This window comes from Achroia grisella, unplaced genomic scaffold (genome assembly GCF_030625045.1).
Source record: "Achroia grisella isolate CSIRO2021 unplaced genomic scaffold, CSIRO_AGI_Agris_v1 utg903, whole genome shotgun sequence".
NCBI lineage: Eukaryota > Metazoa > Arthropoda > Insecta > Lepidoptera > Pyralidae > Achroia > Achroia grisella.
Window position 1 is genome coordinate 1,736,743 of NW_026713061.1, and position 26,232 is coordinate 1,762,974.

The 26,232-nt window shown below is 33.6% G+C and overlaps 2 protein-coding genes across 3 annotated transcripts in view; one reads left to right on the forward strand and one right to left on the reverse strand.

Moving 5' to 3' along the window:
• LOC131853558 (chitin synthase chs-2) overlaps window positions 1-17,924 on the forward strand; it is a 37,655-nt gene extending 19,731 nt beyond the window's left edge. Inside the window, exons 3-23 of one of the 2 annotated variants that reach the window (XM_059204480.1) lie at window positions 904-1,148; window positions 1,428-1,594; window positions 8,750-9,077; window positions 9,165-9,364; window positions 9,446-9,764; window positions 9,955-10,175; window positions 10,393-10,660; window positions 10,735-10,997; window positions 11,081-11,291; window positions 11,399-11,599; window positions 11,710-11,936; window positions 12,277-12,444; window positions 12,734-13,039; window positions 13,117-13,358; window positions 13,524-13,680; window positions 13,760-13,912; window positions 14,436-14,612; window positions 15,907-16,074; window positions 16,162-16,405; window positions 16,755-16,900; window positions 17,396-17,924. In XM_059204480.1, the coding sequence (XP_059060463.1) occupies window positions 904-1,148; window positions 1,428-1,594; window positions 8,750-9,077; window positions 9,165-9,364; window positions 9,446-9,764; window positions 9,955-10,175; window positions 10,393-10,660; window positions 10,735-10,997; window positions 11,081-11,291; window positions 11,399-11,599; window positions 11,710-11,936; window positions 12,277-12,444; window positions 12,734-13,039; window positions 13,117-13,358; window positions 13,524-13,680; window positions 13,760-13,912; window positions 14,436-14,612; window positions 15,907-16,074; window positions 16,162-16,405; window positions 16,755-16,900; window positions 17,396-17,587 (4,603 nt within the window). In that variant the 3' untranslated portion in view covers window positions 17,588-17,924. Of the gene's footprint in view, window positions 1-903; window positions 1,149-1,427; window positions 1,595-8,749; window positions 9,078-9,164; window positions 9,365-9,445; window positions 9,765-9,954; window positions 10,176-10,392; window positions 10,661-10,734; window positions 10,998-11,080; window positions 11,292-11,398; window positions 11,600-11,709; window positions 11,937-12,276; window positions 12,445-12,733; window positions 13,040-13,116; window positions 13,359-13,523; window positions 13,681-13,759; window positions 13,913-14,435; window positions 14,613-14,779; window positions 14,957-15,906; window positions 16,075-16,161; window positions 16,406-16,754; window positions 16,901-17,395 lie in introns of both variants that reach the window. The other variant, XM_059204481.1, reaches the window with a different exon arrangement.
• Window positions 1,015-20,638, reverse strand: LOC131853560 (COP9 signalosome complex subunit 8). The gene is made up of 5 exons (XM_059204483.1): window positions 20,473-20,638; window positions 20,320-20,390; window positions 19,304-19,485; window positions 18,241-18,492; window positions 1,015-1,105 (listed from the first exon to the last, which is right to left on the reverse strand). Exons 1-4 carry the CDS (start codon window positions 20,524-20,526, stop codon window positions 18,242-18,244), a joined length of 558 nt encoding a protein of 185 aa, XP_059060466.1. The 5' UTR covers window positions 20,527-20,638; the 3' UTR covers window positions 1,015-1,105; window position 18,241.
• Window positions 20,639-26,232: the final 5,594 nt, after the last annotated feature.

Below are 26,232 nucleotides of genomic sequence, written 5' to 3' on the forward strand. Positions count from 1 at the left end.
AATTAATATTCATATAATGGTATGCATATGTAATTGATAAATAAAAACAGTACCTAGTAAATATATCAATAAGTCTTCCACTTTCCACGCGTGAAATTCTTGGTCAAACGGCAAGGCACAGTGAGCACGCGATGCAACTATGTGGTCGCAATGTTTAATTGGGTTACCGCCGTTGTATACACCGTACCTTACGTAAACGACACTGTCATAACGAGTACACACTGCGCAAACCAGTGCGCGAATTGTTTCAAAATCTAATAATGGTTTTTAGTTTCGTTTTCAAAATACTACTGAAACGAAAATACCAATCAGAAAAAAGCAGTTTTAAATAAAACAACACGTCGATCTATGTTCGGTTGCTCACATACTTCTATTAATAAAGTAACAATTCATTGTATAAACGGCTCGTTAGATGTTAATATCAAAGTATATTCAGGTAACAAGTATCTATCTATGTAATACTTACGAGTACATCGGAAGGAAATTAATACCCAATGCATGCGATAGCGCAGCGTTGCGTGAGATTTCTCTTCAATGATATTTTTCACTTACGTACGTTATTAAAGACAGGTAGGTGGTTATCTATGTTATGATTTAGTAGTTTAGACGTAATTAGGTACACGTCTATTTATGGATATGTAACAAAATAATGTGATTCTATTACAACATTTAATATTTTCATAAAACAACAAAATTACCTGTGCAATTGCGTAGTTCTCTCCGTAATGTATTATGTGTAGTAATTATTATTCAATATTTGAACACGGCTAGAATTATTTGTGGTTGGTTTATTTAATTTTCAATAAGAGTCTGTTCTTGAAGTGACCAAATGAATGTTAAGTTAGAGCAGTCCAAAAAATGAAAAACCATATAATTTATAAAACTATTATTTTTAAATTACAGCCAAAGAACAGTACACGAAACAAAAGGATGGGACGTGTTCAGAGAGTTCCCGCCGAAGCAGGACAGTGGGTCGATGGAAAGTCAAAAATGCCTGGAGTTCACGGTGCGGATGCTCAAAGTGATGGCGTATCTGGTCACCTTCATTGTAGTGTTGGGTTCCGGAGTCATTGCCAAAGGGACCGTCCTCTTTATGACCTCGCAGCTAAAAAAAGATAGGCGAATAACTTTTTGTAATAAGAATTTAGGTGAGTAATATTTTATAAAATAAATTTTAATACTGTTAGTAGGTATTAAATATGAAAAATTTGTATGAAAACTACTAAATAGTGTTGTTTGTGATTTGTATATATACAATGTTATTCATACAATAATGAATGGTCCGGTTCAGACACTTTATTAAACCAAGTGACCCAGCGATTATTCGAACAAGACACTGACAAAACAATAGTCGTTTTAAAATAGTTTTGTTCCATATGACAATTTGAAGTAACAAGTTTACGATTTTTTTTCGTTTGAAATTTCAGGTAGAGATAAACAATTTTTAGTAAGCCTGCCAGATGAAGAACGAGTGGCTTGGATGTGGGCAATACTTGCAGCATATGCTATACCTGAAATAGGTACGCTGATACGATCTGTGAGAATTTGCTTCTTCAAATCTTCCAAACGTGCTACAAGCGCACAGTTTATTGTAGTAAGTGAATGCTTATATTTTATTTAAATATATATATATATATATATATCGTATCAAAGGTTACATAGAAAAACAAGATTATATGATCATATCAATGGTGGCAGTATATAGTCATTTAGATTTGCTTGTTAAAATGTCTAAAATAAATTATGTAATAGTAATGGACTCAATTATAATACATGTACTATTCATACCATTTTATTTTCTAATATATAAGTATATATACATATATATATATATATATAAATATCCCCTTGGGCACTTTGTGGCTCAGACGTGCCGTATAGGTAGTTTTTTGTTGATCCATTTTCACTTGTTGATCCGGAGGCCTTTTGTTGATCTAATGCCAGCTGACCATATATAAATGTTGATCCGTTTTGAGCCACAACTGTCACGACGAGTAATAATAATAATTAAGCGATTTATACACGATTTTATACAAATCCACCTTTTTGGCATACGACCACTTCTTGATCCAATTCAAACGGGCCAATCAGGGTGCAGCATTTGCCAAGGGCTTCCTCATTGGCACGTTTGGGCTACTACATTATGGCTACAGTAACTTAATAATGTCTAGCTAGTATTTCAATAATAATAGTCTATCTAATCTAAATATTTATAGAAATCAGTCTGGAGTAACGTGACTCCAGATCAAAACTCAATACTTGTTATTTTTTGGACGGGAATTTTTCCTTTTGTAACAACGTACTGAGCGAATGAAGAGAAGACGCAACAGCGGATCTAGGGGGGAGCGTCATGGAGGTCTTGGGAGTCATGGGGGGTCATTACTCTCCCCCCGCTTAGCCCAGGACTTAGGTAGACCACTAATTGAACTAAAAAATAATGAAACAGCAAAATTTTTTGCACGATCGGAGTGTTGGTGCAGTAGTATTAATTATAATTAAACATTGTTACTTAAAATATAACACTTAAAGTACTATAACACTAAAAGCAAAATAAGTATTTTCAAAATACTTTTACAGAATAAATTACCTTTTGAGTTTTTGTCCAAACCTCACATATTTTATTTATTTTAGGTATATCAATCATTACATAGTATAGTATAAAACAAAGTCGCTGTCGCATCTAACAAGTACATAAATAAAGAAAGAAGACTTTTTGGCTCTGAATATATTTCAAAAATCAATTACTTGTGTTAATCAATTTATATACTCGTTCTTATTTCATAGTACTTGTTTTGATCCGAATGTATACAGATACCGTAACGGTCTATTAATTATGAATTTATTATACCTAACCTAGATATTTTATTTTGACGAGACTCCGTGTAGTAGTAGTATCCGATAAGGGTATGCGAACCCTAAGTATTATTTCAAAATGACCAGTAATTTCGAAGAAATAAGCCTTTGAATTTCAAATCAACTTACCAAACGGACGCTCAAGGTTCGATTCCCGCCACCGATTTTTTTTTTGTTATTTTTTTTTGTTTTGTCTTTATTTTATATTTTAAATTAACTATTTTAATAATGAAATGAATTTAATCGAACAAAACGTTGTTAAGTATTAAATTAATATTAATTTACATTACCTATTATACTTTCTAAATTGTAAAGCAGCTTACAATTATAGTAAGATCTTATAAATAATTAACACAACAAGTAAAACATTTTAAATGTATTTTCTTTATAAAATATTTTTTATGCATAATATAATAGTTAATATCACTTAAAATTAATTTAATACTTAACGACGTTTTTATCAATTAAATTCATTTAATTATTAAAATAGTTAATTTTAAATATTACTTTAAAAAAAAAACAAAAAAAAGCCAATGGTAGGAATCGAACCCGGGATGGCTGTGTGGTAAGTTGGTACACAGGTACATTTCTAACTAGTAAAATTAATTTAATGCTTAACTACGTTTTTATTATAAATTAATAGTCGTATAAATTAAATTGATTATTAAAATATTAAATTAAAAAAAAACAAAAAGATAAATAATAAAAGTAAACGTACGGAAAGAAATTCGAACTCGGAGTGTCTGTGTGGTAATGTGGTATTGGTACACAGGTACACTACTAACTAGGCCATATTGGTGTTGCTTGTTATGGTGAAAAAACTAGTATATACATAAGTTACACGTACAATTTCAGAGACTTATTTCTTCAAAACTACTGGCCATTCTGAAATAAAACTTTAGGGTTTGCATATGTAATGTTTGCATATAAAATAGGATTAAAGGTTACCAGTGTATTTACACTTTTACTGAACAAACAGAGTTGTTTAATACTGAAAATATTGTGTGGAAGGCATCAATTACTTTCAGTGCATTTATAGCTTTGCTCTTTTCCTAATTATTATTATTAAGTTTTAAAGTGGTTGAATTTTACGTAGAGTGTTTTTATACGTTATTTCTAATTTACCATTTATTTTAAGTTTTTTAAACTCTATTCATCGAGACCTATCTAATGAGTCCAAACACGATATTTCTGCTGTAAGTTTTCGAAGAGTATGTTCATCATCTGATAATACTGGTGCCAGCATGAAGTCAAGGTTAACAGATAACTAATTACTTTTATTTCGTCAAAATTTTTAGATTACGTATAATAAATTCATAATATCGCTACCTATTCAAATCAAAACAAGTATTAGGTACTTCATGTACTAGTATATAAATTCATCAACACACAAGTAAATGATTTTTAAATATATTCAGAGCCAAAAAATCTTTGTGCATTTAAAAAAATTTGCCGATACGGATGAACGGACGAATGCAGGAAATTGTTGAAAAAATATATATCGAGTATAGGTATCTACTACTATCGACGATACATTTGGCAACAACGCATGGTCTCGGTCGGAACGGCAACATCGCATATTAGAATACAAAGATAGTGGTAGAACGCGGAACGGCAACATGTTGCCGTTCCGCCACGCTACCATTATAGTGGTAGAAAGAGAGAGATAGTGGAATCAGCAATATCTACGGATCGTGGCTGGATCAACTAAGTGAGCAAGTGTATATATATATATATATATATATACATTTGTCTTTAATTCAAAGGAAATATAAATAATGAACGCATCACATTTAAAACAGTAATAAGTACGTACGTAATATTATCACATGGTAACAGCACGTATTATGGCAAAAATAAACATCGGCTGATTTGAAAAGATTTATTATAGTAATAATAGTAATCTCAGGACAATTCACACAGCTTCATCTAGACCCAAGTTAAGCTAGCTGAAGATTATGTTATGGGTACTAGACAACTGATATAAATACAAAGATTTTTTTTCGTAAATACATATATATTATCTATACATAGAAAACACCCAGACCGTTACAAACAATCATACTCATGAATACAAATGTTTGCAGCGTGCGAGGAATCGAACCCTCGACCACCAAGCAGGAATCAAAGCGGTGTGCTAGATAAATCGCTAGACTACCGACAACTAGCTGTACACGCGACTTCGTCCGCGTGGAATTTAACTTCTTATATTTTAGAAAAATAAAGTGAAATTCCACACGGACGAAATCCCGTGTACAGCTAATCATCAATAAAAAAACACGTAGGTATCTCTAATATATTATACACTAGCTGTTCCCGCGACTTCGTCCACATGGTTTTTAACTTTATTTTTCTAAAATAAAAGTAGCCTAAGTTACTCCTTGTTACATCAGCTACCTGCCAAAAAAAGTCCCGTCAAAATCGGTCCAGCCATTTCAGAGATTAGCCGGAACAAACAGACAGACAGACAAAAATTGTAAAATATGTTATTTTGGTGTATGTACCGTATTTATATTCATATGCAAGTAGTAAACAACGGTTATTTCAATATTACAAACAACAGGCTTCAACATTCTCAAGTACCACAAAAAAGATGTTTTTTCTATCAAATAAACCGTTTTTATTAAAAACAAGCTGTTCCCGCGACTTCGTCCGCGTGGAATTTAACTTTATTTTTCTAAAATAAAAGTAGCCTAAGTTACTCCTTATAAATCAGCTACCTGCCAAAAAAAGTACCGTCAAAATCGGTCCAGCCATTTCAGAGATTAGCCGGAACAAACAGACCGACAGACAGACAGACAAAAATTGTAAAATATGTTATTTTGGTGTATGTACCGTATTTATATTCATATGCATGTAGTAAAAAACGGTTATTTCAATATTACAAACAGACACTCCAATTTTATTTATATGTATAGATTATTATTTATTTATTTATTTATTCATCCAAAATAATACAAATTGTGTAGGATAACGTAATAGTAACATTACAGTAAAATTTTGTCAACAACATAATAGCAACTTAAACATTAAATCTCGGTATATCTATAGACTAGTTGGCCCCAGCGACTTCGTCCGCGTGAAATTTTATTTTATTTTTCTAAAATAATAGTAGCGTAAGTTACTCCTTATTACATCAGCTACTTGGCAAAAAAAGTCCCGTCAAAATCGGTCCAGCTATTTCAGAGATTAGCCGGAACAAACAGACAGACAGACAGACAAAACTTGTAAAATATGTTATTTTGGTGTATGTACCGTATTTATATTCATATGCAAGTAGTAAAAAACGGTTATTTCAATATTACAAACAGACACTCCAATTTTATTTACATGTATAGATGTATAGATTAAAAAAAAAGTAACAGTCACAAGGCTAGTCGTATGCCTAATATATATAATAATGTAATAAATTCATTTAAACAGAAATTGCGGGAACATTATTTAAATTTCTAACTTTTTTACTGTCCTTCTCCTTTTTTCACATCTTTCTGATATATCCCTATAGTTCTGTCTATATTTTCTGTTTTTCTTACTTTCAATTTGAGACTGTACTTATAATTTGATTATCGGATCATTATGTATTTATTTATATAGAATATTTATACATTTATGGGTTATATTTACATATATATTTATGTATGTATATTGTTATTTTTTTATAAAAATTTATATTTTGCTTTGTATTTATATATCTTTTTTTGACATTTCTTATTTATATTAGTGCACCGCCAATAATCTTTTTCTGCACCACTCATAGTTGCCTGGTAATTAACGCGGCAAGATATTACGTCCACCACATGTACAAATTTTTTTGTGCATTAAAGTTAAATAAATAAATAAAAATACACTACTGTTTAATGAAAATGCGTATTGTCTAGTGCTTTGAGATGTATCAATATAAGGTCAACAAAAAAGTCCGTGATGGTATATGTCTATCTCTTAAGGATAACCAACAATAACCATTTTTTATCTTTTACATTTTACGGGAATTTTTTTTATCGTATGTTTCCCTTAAAATCATGTAAACTATGTTATTACGTCATAATCTAAAGAAATAATAATATTTTATAGTGAAATATCCACTATAAAATACCAAAAAATAGCAATGTAATTCGTTACGCGCGAATCAGCTGTTATAAGGTCAAAGGTCGGTGCACCCCGCGTATTTGATAAATAGTGCTTCTCTGGATGTCTTTAAGAGAAAATGGCAGTATGTACGTGTATATGTACAAGTCCTTAAGTGTTAAGTTTTTCAAATGTACAATAAAGAATAAATATTTTTAAGTACAGTACTTACGTACATTAATATAATACCTACTTTTTACTTGTATCTATTGTTATCAAAATTAAATTATAAGTTCTTAACTTGACCACGACTATGTGACCCTCTCTTGGCGCCAAAACGAGTGAAAAAATGAACAGCATACGACGACGACACAGTACCTATAGAGTGGAGCAACTGCTTATTCAGTTTTATTCAACTATTTAGTTCATAATTGATAGACCGTTACGGTATCAGAGCCAAAAAGTCTTCTTTCTTTATTTATGTACTGTTAGATGCGACAGCGACTTTGTTTTATACTACACTATGTAATGATTGATATACCTAAAATATCTGAGGTTTGGACAAAAATTCAAAAGGTACTTTATTTTGAAAAAGTATTTTGAAAATACCTATTTTGCATTTAGTATTTGAAATACAAAACACAAAACTATTTTTGTTTTTAGAGTGACATTTCTATGAATTCACTGTCGATAGCGAGCGGTGCGATGGAAAAAGATAACTGTTTATAAAAAATATAATAAATAGCCCTGGACAATTAACACAGACTGATACTGAACTGATATAAATAGATATTTTTATTTTGTAAATACATATATAATATACATATAAAACACCCAGACCGATGAAAACAATCGATGACCGATGAGTACAATTGTTTGCACCGTGCGAGAAATCGAACCCGCGACCATCGGATGTAAAGCGGTGTGACCACCGAGGCAGTCGAAATATATAAATAATCTAATGAATTTAATTTATTCTAATTTGTTTGTGTGCGCGGGGTGCGGTGTACGGTGCAGGGGGGACCCTGTCTCCACCGTTGCTGGAGCTTGCATGTATGGAGCATTGCGAATATAAAATATCTAGATTAGTAAATTAATAAATTCATAATTCATAGACCGTTACGGTATCTATATATATTCGGATTAAAATAAGTATCGCAGTAAGGACCAGTATATAAAGTGATCAACACAATTAATTGATTTTTGAAATATATATACAGAGCCAAAAAGTCTTTGTGTATTCAAAAAATATCTAATTTGTTTGTGTGCGCGGGGTGCGGTGTACGGTGCTCCCCCTGCAACGGTGGAGTTACTATGTATGGAGCATTGCGAATATAAAATATCTAGATTAGTAAATGAATAAATTCATAATTGATAGACCGTTACGGTATCTATATATATTCGGATGAAAATAAGTATCGCAGTAAGGACGAGTATATAAAGTGATCAACATAATTAATTGATTTTTGAAATATATTCAGAGCCAAAAAGTCTTTGTGTATACCAAAAATTTAGCCGTTCGGAGCCAGTCATGCACGAATTATTAGTAAAAAATGTGTCGAGTATATCGTACTATCGACGAATATATATGGCCACATCGCAAAATAGAATGCGACGTTGCCATACCGCCTGAGATATACGCGATAGGAGTCAAGTTATTCAGTGCAAAAGGTGGAATCAGCAAGTGTTTAGGTTGTGGCGTGATCAACAAAGTGCCCAAAGAGGTGTTTATATATATATATATATATATATATATATATATAAATATATATAATAAATTATATGTATAGAGATTTTATATTGTAGCTACAATATTTTTTAAACGTTACAGGTATTCATAGCAGAATCTCTTCACACTATAGGAATGGCAATATTATTCTTCAAAATTCTTCCTGAAATGGATGTTGTAAAAGGTGCTATGTTAACAAATTGTCTTTGCATAGTTCCTGCTATTCTGGGACTTCTCTCGCGTAATTCAAGGGATTCAAAACGTTTTGTAAAAGTAATAGTAGATATAGCAGCAATAGTGGCGCAAGTTACAGGTTTCATTGTGTGGCCCCTATCAGAAAATAAGCCCGTGTTATGGTTGATACCTGTGGCTTCATTATGTATTTCCCTGGGCTGGTGGGAGAACTATGTAACACGTCAAAGCCCAATCGGTAAGCTACTATAACTTCTAAAAATATATGTATACCTACATATATATCCGTTTATGTATAAAGTACTAATATTTTATATTTTTCCAGGTATTATCAAAAGTTTAGGTAGATTAAAGGATGATCTAAATTTATCACGATATTTTATCTACAGATTCATGTCTGTGTGGAAAATAATGTTGTTCCTTGTTTGTATTTTATTCACCATTTGGTTAGACGGCGACGAACCTGCGATGTTCTTCCAACTATTTAACACAGGATTTGGACCACATAACATTGTTGTTGAAGAGGTATACCAAATCATTTGTTTTTTGTTTAATACACATACAATAGTGTAATACTGTATAATCTATAAATTTTATATATTTTAGGTTCAAGTTCAACTTGGGGGCACTGTGATACCGGATCTGGCAAATGTCACCTTAACAGGAGATTCTGTTGAAATTGCAGCAACACATAAATCAGCGTTTTATGTGTTACTTATTCAAGTATTTGCAGCTTACTTCTGTTATATTTTTGGGAAATTTGCTTGCAAGATTTTAATTCAAGGATTTAGTTATGCGTTTCCTATTAACTTAGTCATTCCATTGGTGGTAAACTTTTTAATCGCAGCATGTGGTATTAGGAACGGTGATAACTGTTTCTTCCATGGAACTGTGCCAGATTATCTCTTCTTCGAAAGTCCTCCAGGTAATATAGCTGACATTATATTAAGTTAATATTTAAAATATTTCAATATAAAAGTTACTATTATTAGTAAAAATATGTGATATTGTTACTAATAACAGTAACTTTTGTATTAGTACTATCTTGTCTGTAATATTACTAAAATAGTGTTATAAAATGGGACTACAGTGCAGTGTATTTTATTTATTTTTAGTCTTCACGCTTAGTGACTTTATTTCTCGACAAATGGCTTGGATTTGGCTCCTCTGGTTGTTATCGCAGACTTGGATTACAATACACATATGGACCCCGAAAGCTGAACGTCTGGCGTCTACTGAAAAATTATTCGTATTACCTATGTACAATGGATTACTTGTAGATCAAAGCATGGCGCTAAACAGAAAACGCGATGATCATAAAGATGTCAAAACCGAGGTATACTAACACTATATAAACGTCTAGATTTTAAAATCTTATCGAACTGTTATGTTTGAATGTCTATCTAAATAAAACCATTAAACCATATATATCAACCCTAGCAAAATTTCGATTCTTTGATATACTATATTACAGATAGATGTCAAAATAAAAATAGGACGTCTAAGCTACCAACTTCATCATTTTAATATAACAATGCTTTTTTTATTTACAGGATCTTGCGGAAATTGAAAAAGAGAAAGGAGATGAATACTATGAGACTATATCAGTTCACACGGATAATACTGGTTCTTCTCCTAAAACTGTAAAATCATCGGATCAAATTACCAGAATATATGCATGCGCTACTATGTGGCATGAAACTAAAGACGAGATGATGGAATTCTTGAAGTCTATTCTTCGACTGGATGAAGATCAATGTGCTCGCCGTGTTGCTCAAAAATATCTCCGTGTTGTAGACCCTGATTATTACGAATTCGAAAGTAATTCTATACTCAACAAATGGAATGTATTTTTAAAGCATGTAACTTTATAGTAAATATATTTTTTTTTTCAGCACATATATTTTTGGACGATGCTTTTGAAATATCAGATCATAGTGACGACGATTCACAAGTGAATCGCTTCGTTAAACTTCTAGTTGACACTATTGACGAAGCTGCCTCTGAAGTACATCAGACCATCATTCGCATTCGCCCCCCGAAGAAATACCCTGCGCCATATGGAGGACGATTAACTTGGGTTTTACCAGGAAAAACCAAAATGATTTGTCATCTGAAAGATAAAGCGAAGATTCGTCACAGAAAACGATGGTCTCAGGTAGAACATAAATTGAATATATTTTCCATGGCACATTCTGGAATGAATGTAAATTAAAAGTAATAGATAATATATTGTTTTAGGTGATGTACATGTACTATTTATTGGGTCACCGTTTAATGGAACTTCCAATCTCTGTGGATAGAAAAGAAGTGATGGCTGAGAACACATACCTACTAACGCTTGATGGAGATATTGATTTCCAACCGCACGCTGTAAGACTCCTTATTGATTTGATGAAGAAAAACAAGAATTTAGGTGCTGCTTGTGGACGTATTCATCCTGTTGGCTCTGGTACGCATTTTGTAGAATAATTTATGGATTATCATACCACCTTAATACATCGTCTGCCCTCGTTCTGCACTGACTTAGAATTTCAGAACGTGATGCATGATTTTCAGGTCCCATGGTGTGGTATCAAATGTTTGAATATGCTATTGGGCATTGGCTGCAAAAGGCGACGGAACATATGATCGGATGCGTGCTTTGTAGTCCTGGTTGTTTCTCTCTCTTCAGAGGAAAGGCTTTGATGGATGATAACGTAATGAAAAAGTATACTTTACGATCAGATGAAGCCCGACATTACGTACAATACGATCAAGGTAAGAATTGAATATTCGTTCTGAATAATTCATATTTATTTAATTGATTGCAATAAATTGATTGTAACAAAATTCAGTGTATTATATTCGCATTGAATTTAACTTTTCAGGAGAAGATCGTTGGTTGTGTACGCTTTTACTTCAACGTGGTTATCGTGTAGAATACTCAGCTGCTTCAGACGCTTACACTCATTGTCCAGAGGGTTTCAGCGAATTCTATAATCAGCGTCGTCGTTGGGTGCCATCCACTATTGCTAACATTATGGATTTGCTCATGGATTACAAGCATACGATCAAAATCAACGACAATATTTCAACACCGTACATTGCATATCAGGTACTATCATACACATATTTTAATACTTTCGAAAGCCAAAATTATATTCAATATGAATAAATTTGTTGGCTGTATGAAAAACCTTTAAATTAATCAGTGATGTTATTATACAATTCTTTTTTTTCCCTGAAGCTTCAATGCAAGAGAGAATCTCAGCTAAACCTCCGTTTTATTGCACAAAGTATGTTGTTTTTAAAAGTACGCACTAGAAGGATCTTTAGATAACAGCAGTTACCATAATGTAAAAAATTGCATTAATTATAGTACATACTATAGTGGTATCATACAATATAACTTACAAAGCAATATATTTATATGCATTTGAATTATTTAATTTCAGATGATGTTGATGGGAGGTACAATCTTGGGCCCCGGAACTATATTTCTTATGTTGGTGGGTGCTTTCGTGGCAGCCTTCCGAATTGACAACTGGACCTCCTTCGAATATAATTTATACCCTATTTTGATTTTCATGTTCGTTTGCTTCACTATGAAATCGGAAATACAGGTTGTTTTTTTTTATTATCAATTAAATTATTTGAAAACTTCATTTTAGAACATATTCAGTTTACAAGATTATCCTAAGATTTGAAATAATTTAAACATGTCTTTGATTCACGCAACAACAACTGAATGAACGTGAATATTTCATAGACATTCGAATTATGCGGACTAGATTAGTATTAATTTTAAAACAGCAGCATAGAACAAAAATCTTTGATATGCCATATATATTAATATTATTATTTAATAGTATAATCTAGAAATTAAGATTAATTTAAATTGTGACATTTCAGTTGCTGGTAGCACAAATTCTATCTACAGCATATGCTATGATAATGATGGCTGTGATTGTTGGTACTGCGCTTCAATTAGGCGAGGACGGCATTGGCTCCCCTTCAGCTATTTTCTTGATAGCACTGTCCAGTTCATTTTTCATAGCGGCATGTTTACATCCGCAAGAATTTTGGTGTATTGTACCGGGTATTATTTACCTTCTATCTATACCTTCTATGTACTTGCTGTTAATTTTGTATTCTGTTATCAACCTGAATGTCGTATCTTGGGGTACTCGAGAAGTACAAACAAAGAAAACTAAAAAGGTATGTTGCGCATTCATTACTTTCGAAGTTATGTGGATGGTAATAATGGATTATAAAAATTTCCTATAAAATTGTAGGAAATAGAACAAGAAAAGAAAGATGCTGAGGAAGCGAAGAAAAAGGCTAAACAGAAATCATTATTAGGTTTCTTATCTGGAGTAAACAGTAATGAGGAAGAAGGATCTATAGAATTTTCATTTGCTGGTTTGTTCAAATGTTTACTGTGTACTCATCCAAAAGGAAACGAAGAAAAAGTACAGTTAATGCACATAGCATCCACGCTAGACAAATTGGAGAAAAAATTGGATGTAGTTGAAAGGTTCTTATTTTATTAATATTAAATAAAATGTCTAGTTTCTATCACAAGATAATGTGCATGACCGGTATATATTGATAGAAGAAATAGGACTGTGTAGTTATCGTGTAACATCTCGAATACTACTTGTCAGCCAAATTTGATTATTAATAAGTATGATATTTATAGATCAATTGATCCGCATGGCCTGAATAGAGGTCGGAAATTGTCTGTGGGTCATCGTGGCAGTACTAATGGAGATCACCAATTGGATGCTCTGGCTGAAGGTCCAGAAGAAGATCACAATTCTGATTCAGAAACGGATACCCTTTCTACAGTCCCCAGAGTAAGAATAAATTATTATTTTTTAAATCCAGGCAATCAAAATGTATCTAAACAAGTACTTATTATTTTTTTTATTTTAGGAAAGGAGAGATGATCTTATTAATCCCTATTGGATCGAAGACCCAGAATTGAAAAAAGGAGAAGTAGATTTTTTGACTCCGGCTGAATTACAGTTTTGGAAAGACCTCATTGATAAATATTTGTATCCCATTGATGCAAACAAGGAGGAACAAGTAAGATCATATTATTTAACGTAATACACAATTACACGTATAATCTAGAAAATCTTTTATAAAATCGTTACTTTACCACAAGAAATAAACTACGCAAAGTTTACTTTTGTTAGAGGTTTTAACAATATTTAAAGTATATAATATACAATATTTAATTTAAAGGGGTAATGTTTACAAGTATTCTGCTTGATTAATTTTTAAGAATATCAGTTAATCATACCTTTCCATTTCTAGTTTAAAATTGTATAAAGTAATAATATTAATAATCTAAAATCATGCAAGCTTCGGTGCTTAACTTAACGAAGGTAAGATTTATTCTAAATTTACAAGTTTTCAAATATCTGTTACAAACGTTCGAAGACTATATTGAAACTAATCTTTTTGGTTAATGGTTAATATGTATTTATTTTTTTTGTGTACTATTATTATGTTTAATAAAACTTGTTTTACAGGTAACAGACTATTTATTATTATTGTATGCATCAAATGTATCTGTTTGATATTAATATTGCCATAATTTTAGGCCCGTATTACAAAGGATTTGAAAGAATTGAGAGACTCATCTGTTTTTTCATTCTTTATGATCAATGCCCTCTTTGTGCTCATTGTATTCTTGCTACAACTGAACAAGGACAACATTCATTTTAAATGGCCCTTCGGAGTTAAAACTAATATAACTTATGATGATGTTTCACAAGAGGTAACGTGCGACTCCATTACGCAGCGATCGGCCTTCAACGATGACTCGGGACCACGGTCACATAATCTACAGATACATCTGTGAATATTCTCTAATAATGTCCATGATCCCAGTCACCCTTGAAAGTTGATGCATTTTAACAATTTTGTTTTTATTAAATTTTACAGGCTCGAATTGCCGGCGATTTGATAGAACTTCGTAATAAGTCAGTTTTTGCATTTGTTATGTTCAATGCTTTATTTATACTGATAGTATTTTTATTACAACTCAACAAAGATCAACTCCACGTGGATTGGCCTTTGGGGATAAAGACAAACATTACGTACATCGAGGATACAGGCGAGGTATAGCCAAATATTACCACTCAATGTGTGTCACTTCACAAGTCTAACGACCTTCTTCTAACCGGTCTGTCTTGGGATGGCACACCAGCATGATGTCCTATCGATGCAGGATTCAACAATTGGGTTACACTTTTATGGTTCCATAGACCCTAATAAAAATCCAAGCTCTCCTAAAATCCTAAACACTTGATGGAATAAAAAGTTATCCTTAACTTTTAACTTAATATAGTAAATAGGTCTATGCGTTCAATGCGCTTCACAGGAAATGACTTCTTCTCGGGCGTAAAATGCCAATTCATTATAAATCCTTCCAATAATGCACATATTCCAAACCAATACACTGGAAAGTTAATTAATGTTATCTATTCTGTCTATTAAGGTGGCGGAACTTTTCTATTAATTAAACACGGTCACTGGTTTCCCTTGTAAATACATATATCTCGAAATTCGCGGTGATTTGTTTAACATTATGATAACTATGAGTGTTCATATATTTTTTAAATTTACATAATGACATACTAATTTATCGTTTCATAAATATATTATCTATTTGTGTGAACTATATATTTATGGTTCAGTTCATTAACTATTACACATTAGGTACATGTTACACAATTCACAATCATATAGGAAATAAATGTATAAAAAATATCTAATTTGCACTAGTCTTTAACTGAATCAGCCATTCAAAATTAATTTTCATTTTAAATGTTAAAGCATTACGGAAACTGAATCCTGATCTACATATAATATCTATTGGAGTTATATACACAATGTTCTTTTTACATACAGGTGAAGGCGAATACCTATTATTCGCCTTCGTCTAAATAACATATTATTATATTTAATGTTATAAAGTGACCAGGAATCTTTTTTCATGAATCGTTGAATATGTGTATATTTAATGTTTAATAAGATATCATTCCGTTTATATGATATATACGTTACAGGTTTTGATCACGAAAGAATATTTGCAACTGGAACCGATTGGTCTGGTATTCGTGTTCTTTTTCGCTTTGATTTTGGTTATCCAGTTTACGGCCATGTTGTTCCATCGATTTGGAACTCTTTCACACATTTTATCATCCACGGAACTGAACTGGTTCTGTACGAAGAAGGTATGATTTTCACATTATAATATCGATATTTAGGTACTTAATACTGTTATTACCGTAGATTAATAATACATTTTTGTTTCCCATTAGGCGGAAGACCTTTCACAAGATGCATTGCTTGATAAAAATGCAATAGCAATAGTAAAAGATTTGCAAAAATTGAATGGATTAGATGACGATTATGACAACGATTCTAGCTCTGGTCCTCATAATGTTGGTAGACGGAAAACTATCCACAATTTGGAAAAGGCTAGACAGAAGAAGAGGAACATAGGCACTCTTGATGTAGCATTCAAGAAACGATTCTTCAATATGAATGCCAATGATGGGCCAGGTACTTCTTTATTTATATTCTTGTCCCGTATGCGTCTTATATTTTTTTATCGTTATATAAATTGCTCTGTTTCTATTATAAGTCAAATAGAAAATGTGGCAAAACAGTATATTATACAAGTATAAAAGGGTACCCTGCGTTGTGTGCAGATCGATTATTTTTACTACCTAAACAAAAATAATTATGCCTAAAATAATGGGGATGCGATCAATATAGACTTGATGATGATGATTTTTAAAAAGTGTGCATTTTATAAAAATAATCACTCAATTCTAGTAGAAACTGGAAAGAAAGGCGTGAGTTTACAAAGTCAATACAAACATCTAGTTGATTAAATTCTATTTAACAGGTACACCAGTACTAAATCGCAAGATGACGTTGCGTAGAGAGACACTCAAAGCGTTGGAGACTCGAAGAAATTCGGTAATGGCAGAACGAAGAAAGTCACAAATGCAAACACTTGGTGCTAACAATGAATATGGAGTCACGGGACTGGTAAAATTACTTTGTCGTATAATTCTCCATAAGGAGTATTATATTTTTGAACAATTAAATAAAAATTTCAAATAGCAATAGAAATTGGTATTATTATCTACGTATACTAATTTCTAAGATTGAATAATAGATATCAGGCTAGGTGAAGATATGGCAGTGAAATTACTGATTATGGACATGACATCTAAATTCTCAGGACGAATACATGATGGGTACAATTTCATCAGGTAATGAGGGATTTTCAATGTAATTCTGTGATGTCCGTCCATACTGTCCATCGTACATGTCTATGGCAGATATTTAGTACTTTCATAAAATCTTTGTTGACTTTTACTATCTTAAAAATGGCATCTTATAAATTTGAAAAGACTATTTCGCAATGTATTTTTAACTTAAATGAATTAATAGTAATAAGTCAATAAATTAGTGCAACAAGCACTAATTTATTGACTGTATATGTATATAAATTTCAACTAGTGTCCATTGTCTTTTTAGATTAACAACAACATTGGGGCACCGCGCCATCGTACGTCGAACGCTAATATTTCTGTAAAGGATGTCTTTGCGGAGCCAAATGGAGGTCAAGTAAACCGAGGCTATGAGACAACATTGGGGGACGAGGATGATAGCAACTCTATGAGACTTCAACCAAGACAAAATCAGGTCTCGTTCCAGGGCAGATTTTAAGGCTATTTCCAGAAAAACTCTTTAGTTTTCCAAGAGTTGCCAAACTAAATTTAGCATCAACTACTTAGCATAAACAATGTAGATACTCATTTTACATATTGTATATTAGTTAGTATAAAATATTTTTTTAATATCATATAGCCTATGATATGCCTCATATGATATTTCAAAATTTCTGTGATTCAGGCAGGTTATTAATGCAAAATCACAAACTACAATTTAGAACATTTACAGCTTTATTGTAAAATAGAATCTAATATTACACTGCCACTTAACTTTAGTCCATAGTGTATTTTTATATTTTATACATTGACAATAAAAATATTTTAAAACTTGTTTTATGAGCTTTTTATTGTATCCTTAATAAAATTTATAATTAATTAAGAGACTGCGAGAGTCTGTACACATTCTGAGGGTGCCGCAATAATTTATTTTTTTAAACAGTCATTTTACTATGCCATGAAAATATGTTTTTATTTATATTATAAAATAAAAAACGACACTCCACAATAACCCCATTCTTAAAGTTGGTGTTCGGCCATTTAGTAGATATAAATACAAAAGAGGACTATAATTTATTATAGTAGTATTTGGAGTGTAATCTTAGTAAATGTATTTTATTATTGAAACTGAATATAAAAATAAGAACTTACTTTAGTTTTCCAAGAAAGATACAAATTCTGTAAGTTTGAAGAGTTGGTCCTCGCTAGATGTATGTAAAGGTGCAGGCTGCGTTGGAGGTGTGGGTTGGACTGTGACATTATCCTCATTGAGCGTCCACTTGCGATCTCGACATAAGTGCACTACAGCTTCTTTGCTCAGACCGGTCATTGCAACCACTGTGTCGAGTGAGATGGAGCTATATGAACGGCCAATGAGGTTGAATGCTCTCTCACGTATTTTTTCTGTTGATTTAAAAAGAAATTACTGTTGAAAGGAAATAAATCTTTTATTATTCTAATAGCATCCCAACTTCATTAATTATTATGGTTAAGATAATAACAGTTTATTTTACTCATATTGTCAAGAATATTTGGATGTAGATAGTACCTTGCTGGTTTGAGAGTGAAATTACTGGGTATGAAGAGCAATTAACAATAGCTATGTATGGCGAGTGGCAAGGACATCATATGGGTTGGTTGCCATTTTCTATGATTTGGATTGTGGAACAACTATATTACCAGCAATGCCATCTTATTCACCCAGTAGGTAAGTCAATTTACAGAATTATGTCGGTAAATAATACATAGCAATAAGAAGATAATTATAACTCAAATGAATAATTAAAGTTTTCAACAGTACCTGCACTTTTAGATCTTTGGTACATGATATATTATTTCTGTTGTTTTATGGTGTACAACTATGTTGAATGGTGATCCACGCTTAGTAACATTAAACCATTATATATTGAAAATAACACACTTTCTTGTGTAAATTATATGGATTAAAAAACATAAATAATTGCAAAACATTTGTTTTAAAACCATGTAATATTTTGTAACAATTACACACCAATGTGTCCATACATAGGATGTTCACAGGTGTGGTGAACAGGAGATGGCAGATGCCTCTAAATTGTAGGCATTACTGTATACATTAACAGTTGAAATTACTGCAATCCTGCCTAACAAATGTGACTTATCCCCCATAAATTAGAAGCTAAGTTTACCCATAAATCTGTTAATAGTTAGTGTTTCAATAAAGTAGACAAGATACCTTCGAGTGATCTAATAATGTTGGCAACTGGCTCTGTCCAGTCATAAGCTGCAAGGGCTTGGTAAGTACCAGGTAGGTCTTTCTTCCATAGCATTTGACCGATTGCCCATACTGCTGTTATTTCAGGATTACTGCCTATAATATTTTGTGGAATTCTCTTCCATAAAAATTTTGCATTACATCTGTAAAACAAAAATGATATTACAATGTTGAGAAAATGTCTATTACTAACATCTAGTTCAAAAATCTCATTAAATTAATGTAATGAACTACAGGGCATAAAAATAGTAGATATTAAATAAATTGTTTTTAATTATTTCCAACAGACTATTACTTGTGGAAAGAACATTTATATTCATGTTATAAACAAACTCTCCCCTGGCACTAATTGTGTAACATATTACAATTTTGACAATCAACAATAACAATAACAACAACTTTATTTGCCAATGACTTTTAGATGATATAGAAAAGAATATAAAACATACAAAATCTATTCATATCAACTTTTAGATTGATTTATCAATATAAGAAGAAGGGATGAATAAACTAATGTTGAACATTGCATGAATGACCATCCATAAAATTCAACCAATGTTGAATTTTATCAGTGTGACATCTGGTATCTCGGAAAATCAGTGGCATCAATTAACTTGGTTATGGTACAATATAAATACTGAGTGGGAGTCACATTCAGCGTTATCAGTTGGTAGGTTTTAACTTGAAACTAAATATAGTACACATTGCAGATCCTGCTGATATAGATGTAATGCTGAATAAATGTCTGTATTATTATTATGAAATTATATTAGTTCCAAAGTTATTTGTTATTTAATCATAAAGGTGAAAAATCACGGATCTTGTGGAAATGAGCGAAGATATTGTTATTTGTCTCAATTTACAAGAATAAAAAAATTACCCTAAGAGTTTTAAGTTATGGGTAACGTTAGTTTAGTTTTAGAATAATAACTAAACAAAATTATGACTTAATATTTATCATTATTAAATATACTTACAGGTCGTTTTGGTATAAATATATGGCTAATAGTTGAGAATACGTAGATGGTGAAGCTACTCCATTAGAGGCCTGTAATTTTATGTATAAGTGAAAAAATCTTAATTATAACAATTTAAAAACACTATGTTATTGTAAATTTAGATAGATCTACCTCTAATTCTTGTTTTTCTAATTCCATACAAAGTTTGTCGAAATTAGTAATCATAATGAGTTACACAGATATGTTTATAAGAAAGATTAAATTAAAATAGTCAACACACAAATGAGAAATTAAATAAATTGAATTGAAATAAAGATTCACTAATTTCAATAAAATTTTGCAGTGTTGCCAGGTTTAACTCATACTTTGGTCCACAACTTGATTTGACCTTGCATACAATTATTTTATTTAGAAATTATATTCCAGTGAGTAAATCAAGAATTGCGTATAATTTTTCTTTTAGCTACTTAAATAAGCACACAACCCTTGTGTTCTTAGCTAAAAAGTAGATAATCAGTTAACAGGGTGTGTTCACAATCATGTTCTATTTAAATAAATAAAATAACAATGAAAAATTTTTGGTGAAATTTGTGCATGACAAGTGTTTCACTATGACATGAATAGTGCACAACAATTGTGTGCTTATACAAGCTTCCTAAAAATTTCTCTAAATATAGGGAAAAATACTGTAATTGGTAACTTTCTGCATACCGCTCCATCTACGTCAAAATGACAATAGCATTTTCTATGTGACAGCTATAGTCAAAGACAAAATATTAGAATTTTATTAGACTGCGTATAATGGAATGTACGTGGAGATAGAGCACCAGTGAAGGATGATTAAATGAGCAAGAAATCAGGTCTGTCAGCTCATTATGCTGAATTCAACCGGGCGGGTCCGAATGTTGCTCAAATTGACATAGTAAATAATAAAAAGTAATAAGAAGAAGGTTACTGATTTACATCTAGGAGGGAACTAATATACCTAATTAGGTTTTTGAATGTCTGAAACAGTTTTTTACATTACATATGTACATACATAGGTATACCTAACATAAGTTACCAGACCAATCATCTAGAGTACTTTTGTATTCTACCATAAACATTGTTACAAGGAAAAATTCTTATTTTTTCTAATACACATAACAGTTACTATGCAGTGTACCTACTATGAAGTTTAAAAATTAATAAAAACATTAAAAATATATAAAGCTCCATTTAGATGAAATTATTTCCATTGTCTGTTAAGTGCATCTCTTATAGGCTCCAAGTCCTAATTCATCCTTTAAGATACGCAACATTGTTCTAGAAGCTATTTTCATTTCGCAAGATAGAATTCTTTGTTTTCTGATAGAGTTTCTTCTAATTCTTTCCTTTATTGCTTTGATTGCCTTTTGTACGAAAATACTGCGTGGATAGTTACAAATAGGTTTCATTGTACCTATCAATAGCCCAGTACACAAACAATAGACTCATGTCTAGAGTTTAAAAAAAAAAATGGATTTGGCTCCATACCTACTTTGTGTAATGTAATCACAGCGATTCGACTCCATTGATCACCCCACTAGATTGGCGGGAAATGAGAAAATACAATGAACGACAGGTGTAGGTAAGTAGATCAAATAAAAAAAAAAATAATAAACATTTTAAAGTCCAACCCCGCGTCCGAGCTGACCATCTAGCTCACGTGAAAGGCGGTCACGCGTATATATGAAACCTACGCGCCCAAAGGGGCCATGGCAAATATAAAGATGGCGAGTATAAATAAAGAAAACGGAATAGGGTCGCTGCCCGGGGGCTGCCGGGGCACGTCTATAACTGGCGGTAGGCATGGCAGAATGCAAGCCAGCCGACCGTCCGACCCCTTGCCATCGACATCAGCTGGCTTGGCACCGGCAGGGCCGTCACAGGCCCAGCAATCGGTGGTACTCGTCGCATGAGATGGTCGAGAGTCATGAACGAAGACCTCATGCGCGCGTTCTACAGGGCTACAGGGACAGAAACAGGCAAAACAGGATACAATGCAATAATGCACCGCGAGTTTCTGCGTCTTTTACCGGATCTAATCGTCTCGGAACAGAATCTAGCCGATAGAGTTCGGTACATACAGCTCTCTGATATGTTTAGCGCGACCAAACTCGAACGATTGCGAAGTGAAGTTGTTCCAGAAGCAGACCCCTCGACCGTGGAGCAACCCATCTCAGACGTGCTACCTAACGTAAAGATGGTTGCCGAAAGGCCTTCAGAAGCGGATGTGGACGGAACAACTTCCCAGGATATAGAGTATACTCTAGGAGGCTCTGGGGAGCTTACTAGAAGAGGCGATTATAGAGATCCGAAGAACTCCCCTTGAAGAGAGACCGAAGCTTCCCCGGATACATCCAAATGTGGCGACACGGGATGCTCAGATGGTCTCAAACCGAATTTGAAGCCCTGGATCGGAAAGTCCGCACAACTATGAGCCTCCATAGAATGCACCACCCGAAATCGTCAGTCATAAGGCTGTACATCCCGCGGAAGGCTGGTGGTCGAGGCTCGTTAAGCGTTAAGACCATGCACGACCGCGAGATTTACAGCCTCAGGACCTATTTTCTGGAGAAAAGAGACGAGGGTTTGCATAGAGAGGTCATAAAAAGTGACAAAGGATTCACCCCTCTTTCTCTAGCTAAAGAGGAATGGCGAAAACCCGAAGTCCTAGGTACCTCTCAGCGGGAGGCCGTATGGAAAGAGAAGGAGTTGCACGGAAGGTTCTTCAAAGCTCTTCACGGGCAGTACGTCAACACGAAGACCTCCGAACACTGGCTACAGTTCGGTGATTTCTTCGGAGAGACCAAGGGTTTTATCTATGCAATACAGGATCAGGTGGTTAAGATGAACAATTACCAAAAGCACATTCTGAAGGATAGCACTGAGGACATCAGTCGGGCATACCCGAAAGCACGTGTACACAGGGCACACTCGGGACGCCATCCCGGAGAGTCACTCAGACATGTGCTTTCCGGTTGTTCAGCTCTTGCCAACAATGAGTACCTACTTGCACAGACACAACCAGGTAGCCAAAATACTCCATCAAGAACTAGCTCTGAAGTACGGCCTCGCGAATGAGAGGTTGCCGTACTATAAGTACGAGCCCCAGCCGGTCCTCGAAAGCGACAGCGTCAGACTCTAATGGGACCGATCCATCATCACGGACAAGACCGTTCTTGCGAACAAACCTGATATCGTGGTGGCACTTTCGAGGGAGTTTTTGGTGGACATCCTCATACCGCATGACGAGAACCTCGTGAAAGCCGAAACTGAGAAAAAGAGAAAATATCTCGACCTGGCTCACGAGGTGACCGAAATGTGGGGGCTGATGTCCATCGAGATCATTCCAATTGTTATGTCGGTGAACGGTCTTATCCCAACCAGTCTGGAACAATATCTCAGACGGTTGGGATTCGAGGCGGCTCACTCCCGGGAAAGATGCAGAAAGCGGTGCTCTTAGATTCTGCCCACATTGTACGCCGGTTTCTCTCCCAAGCGCCTGAACCCCGGCCGACTGCGCTTCTGCCGGGGGTAAGTTGCCAGTTCTTCTCCTTAAGAGGAGAGATGAGAATTTTTTTAAAATAATAATACACAACACACTGCACTTACTTGGCTCGGCCCGTAAGTGTGGAGGAAACCAGCAAAAACTGAGAAAAAAAATAAAGAATAATAATAATAATCTTTATTTGTCTCAAACAAAACTAATACAACTGTTGCCCATACAATAATATAATTTAAAACTAATTAATGAGACAAAACGGTCTATAACTCAGTGAGGGCATTGAGTCCACCCTCTCTGCTATTCTGTTATAGCCTTTATCAGTAAAATAATACCATATGAGATCTACGACGACCATAGCACATTAAGTTTTGAACTACAACTAACACAGTAAATATGTAGGTAAGTAATATTTTGTTCATTTTAATTGTAGTATTTATGGCCAGATTATGTATATAGAGTAACTGGTGATCTAACAGTCACGATCAGTAAATTTTGTATACATAGGTAGATATATAGTTTCGTAATTTAGGGCGAACGACTTTACCCTACTGTTCTATAGGAATGTACCTACCTAACAGGTGAAACGTTTTGTAAACTAAAGTAAACAACAGCGGACAACAACAAATCAATAGTAATAATACCTACCTACTTTATGGAAGGTTCTAAGGTTCTGTAGTAAGTATCTACTTAGATATCTAGTGGTCTCAATAAATTTAAGTTTTTGTTTAAACAATTTATGATTGCAACAATATTACATACTTTAAGTATAGGTTGAGTGAACTCCTTTTAAAAATCGAATTTCACGGCTATTGAATTGATAGAGGGTTTGGGCGGGCTTGCTAGTCTACTTCTCGACTTGCGTCGTTTGGATTGCATCACAACTCACCTCGACTCACAATACAACCGGAGTTGATGGACTGACTCGCTGAGTCACCCTTCAATATTGTCGTTCATAATGCTAATTTCCTCGTTATGCCTGTACCAATTTGCATCTTAATGCTTTGGTATTGTATTAAAGTATAGTTACTGTATTATAATTCAGTTAAATAACGGCCTGTATTTTATAATTAAAAAGTTATTAAATTTTATTCAACACGGTTATTGATTTTCTTAAAAATAAAATGTAATTTAAAGCTACCGTAGGTATATACCTATACCTACCTACAACTACCTACTCATCTATCAAATAGAATTCTTTTTTTATATCAACAAGGTTGTCGTCTCATATAATTTCTCAAACTGTCCACTGTATCTATCTGTATTATGAAATGAAAACAATGAAGTTAGATAAGGAGTTGGTCCGTTTCATAATTGTTTTGCTCAATGCTACTAAGCAGAAATACCTATTTCGTCACCTTCACTTGTCGCTGAATTGTCCAATGGAACTGTCGTCACGCTCTGCAGGTAACCAATGGGCTTGGTCACGGCCCCGCCTCGGAGGATAGGCGTGTGTATTTACCGGCCCAGAAAGTTGCAAACAATGCTTTTGTTCAATGATAACTGTTTCATTTACAATGCCGCCGAATTTAGTCAACTGGCTTATGTTTAGGTAGGTACTATAGAGGTAACTAGAGCATTACATTTTTAATATCTTCTTGGTTTTTACGGATGATGATGGATTGGTTCAGCTTCCTACGCTAACGGTATACCTATGCTGGTGCGGCGCAGGTGAGAGATGATTAGTAGAGGACAAAGTCAGATCTGTTCGCTCATCGAGAGGATTTCACCAGGAATTAACCACTATGCTAGCAACGAGGTCACTACTCCCAATCACTAGCAATCCCCTCCCCGTAGTATGTTATTGTTAGAGCCTGTGCAATAGTGCTTAAGTAGAGAAATAGGTACCTCATATGAAATAATAGGTAACGTAACGTAAGGCAAGCGTAGGTACCTACCTTACATGATGGTAGGTAGGTATTTATATGTAGTTAAATAAGAAAGAATTGCGAGATCGGAATCAATCTTCTTAGAATTAAAGTTATTACCTAAATAATGTCTTAGCACTCTTACTTAGCACTTTTCTTAGATATCATAACGGAATGGTGTTATTTCTTGAGCTACTGACTGTTATACCTATTATTCTACGCGGCAAAAAATCTATCTTGAATAAGTATCCTCTCTTCCAACTCCTACCGCACCATTATGCTAATTGTGCCAAATTTCACAGGAATTAACCGTGACAGTTTCATGATGGTTTCCCCGAATTTGATTTTATGTTGTCAGCAAGAGGGTTAATAGAAACCTTTTATTAAGATTTTCCTTTCCTACTCCTCTCTACGTTTTCGATCAAGTAAAATCACTATAATTATTTCGATATGAACATTATTCCTATGATGTTACTCTAGTGAGATTGCTTGTGGTGTAATGCGGTCAGCCGGTTCGGCGCGGGCTCGAGTGACCCG

Excerpts from the sequence above, each read along its gene's own strand:
- LOC131853560 (XM_059204483.1), bottom strand. The coding sequence starts at position 20,526 with ATGATTACTAATTTCGACAAACTTTGTATGGAATTAGAAAAACAAGAA. Across the intron at positions 20,391-20,472 it reads TAGAAAAACAAGAATTAGAG|GCCTCTAATGGAGTAGCTTC; the intron begins GTAGATCTATCT and ends ATAAAATTACAG. Across the intron at positions 18,493-19,303 it reads CATTATTAGATCACTCGAAG|AAAAAATACGTGAGAGAGCA; the intron begins GTATCTTGTCTA and ends TTAAATCAACAG.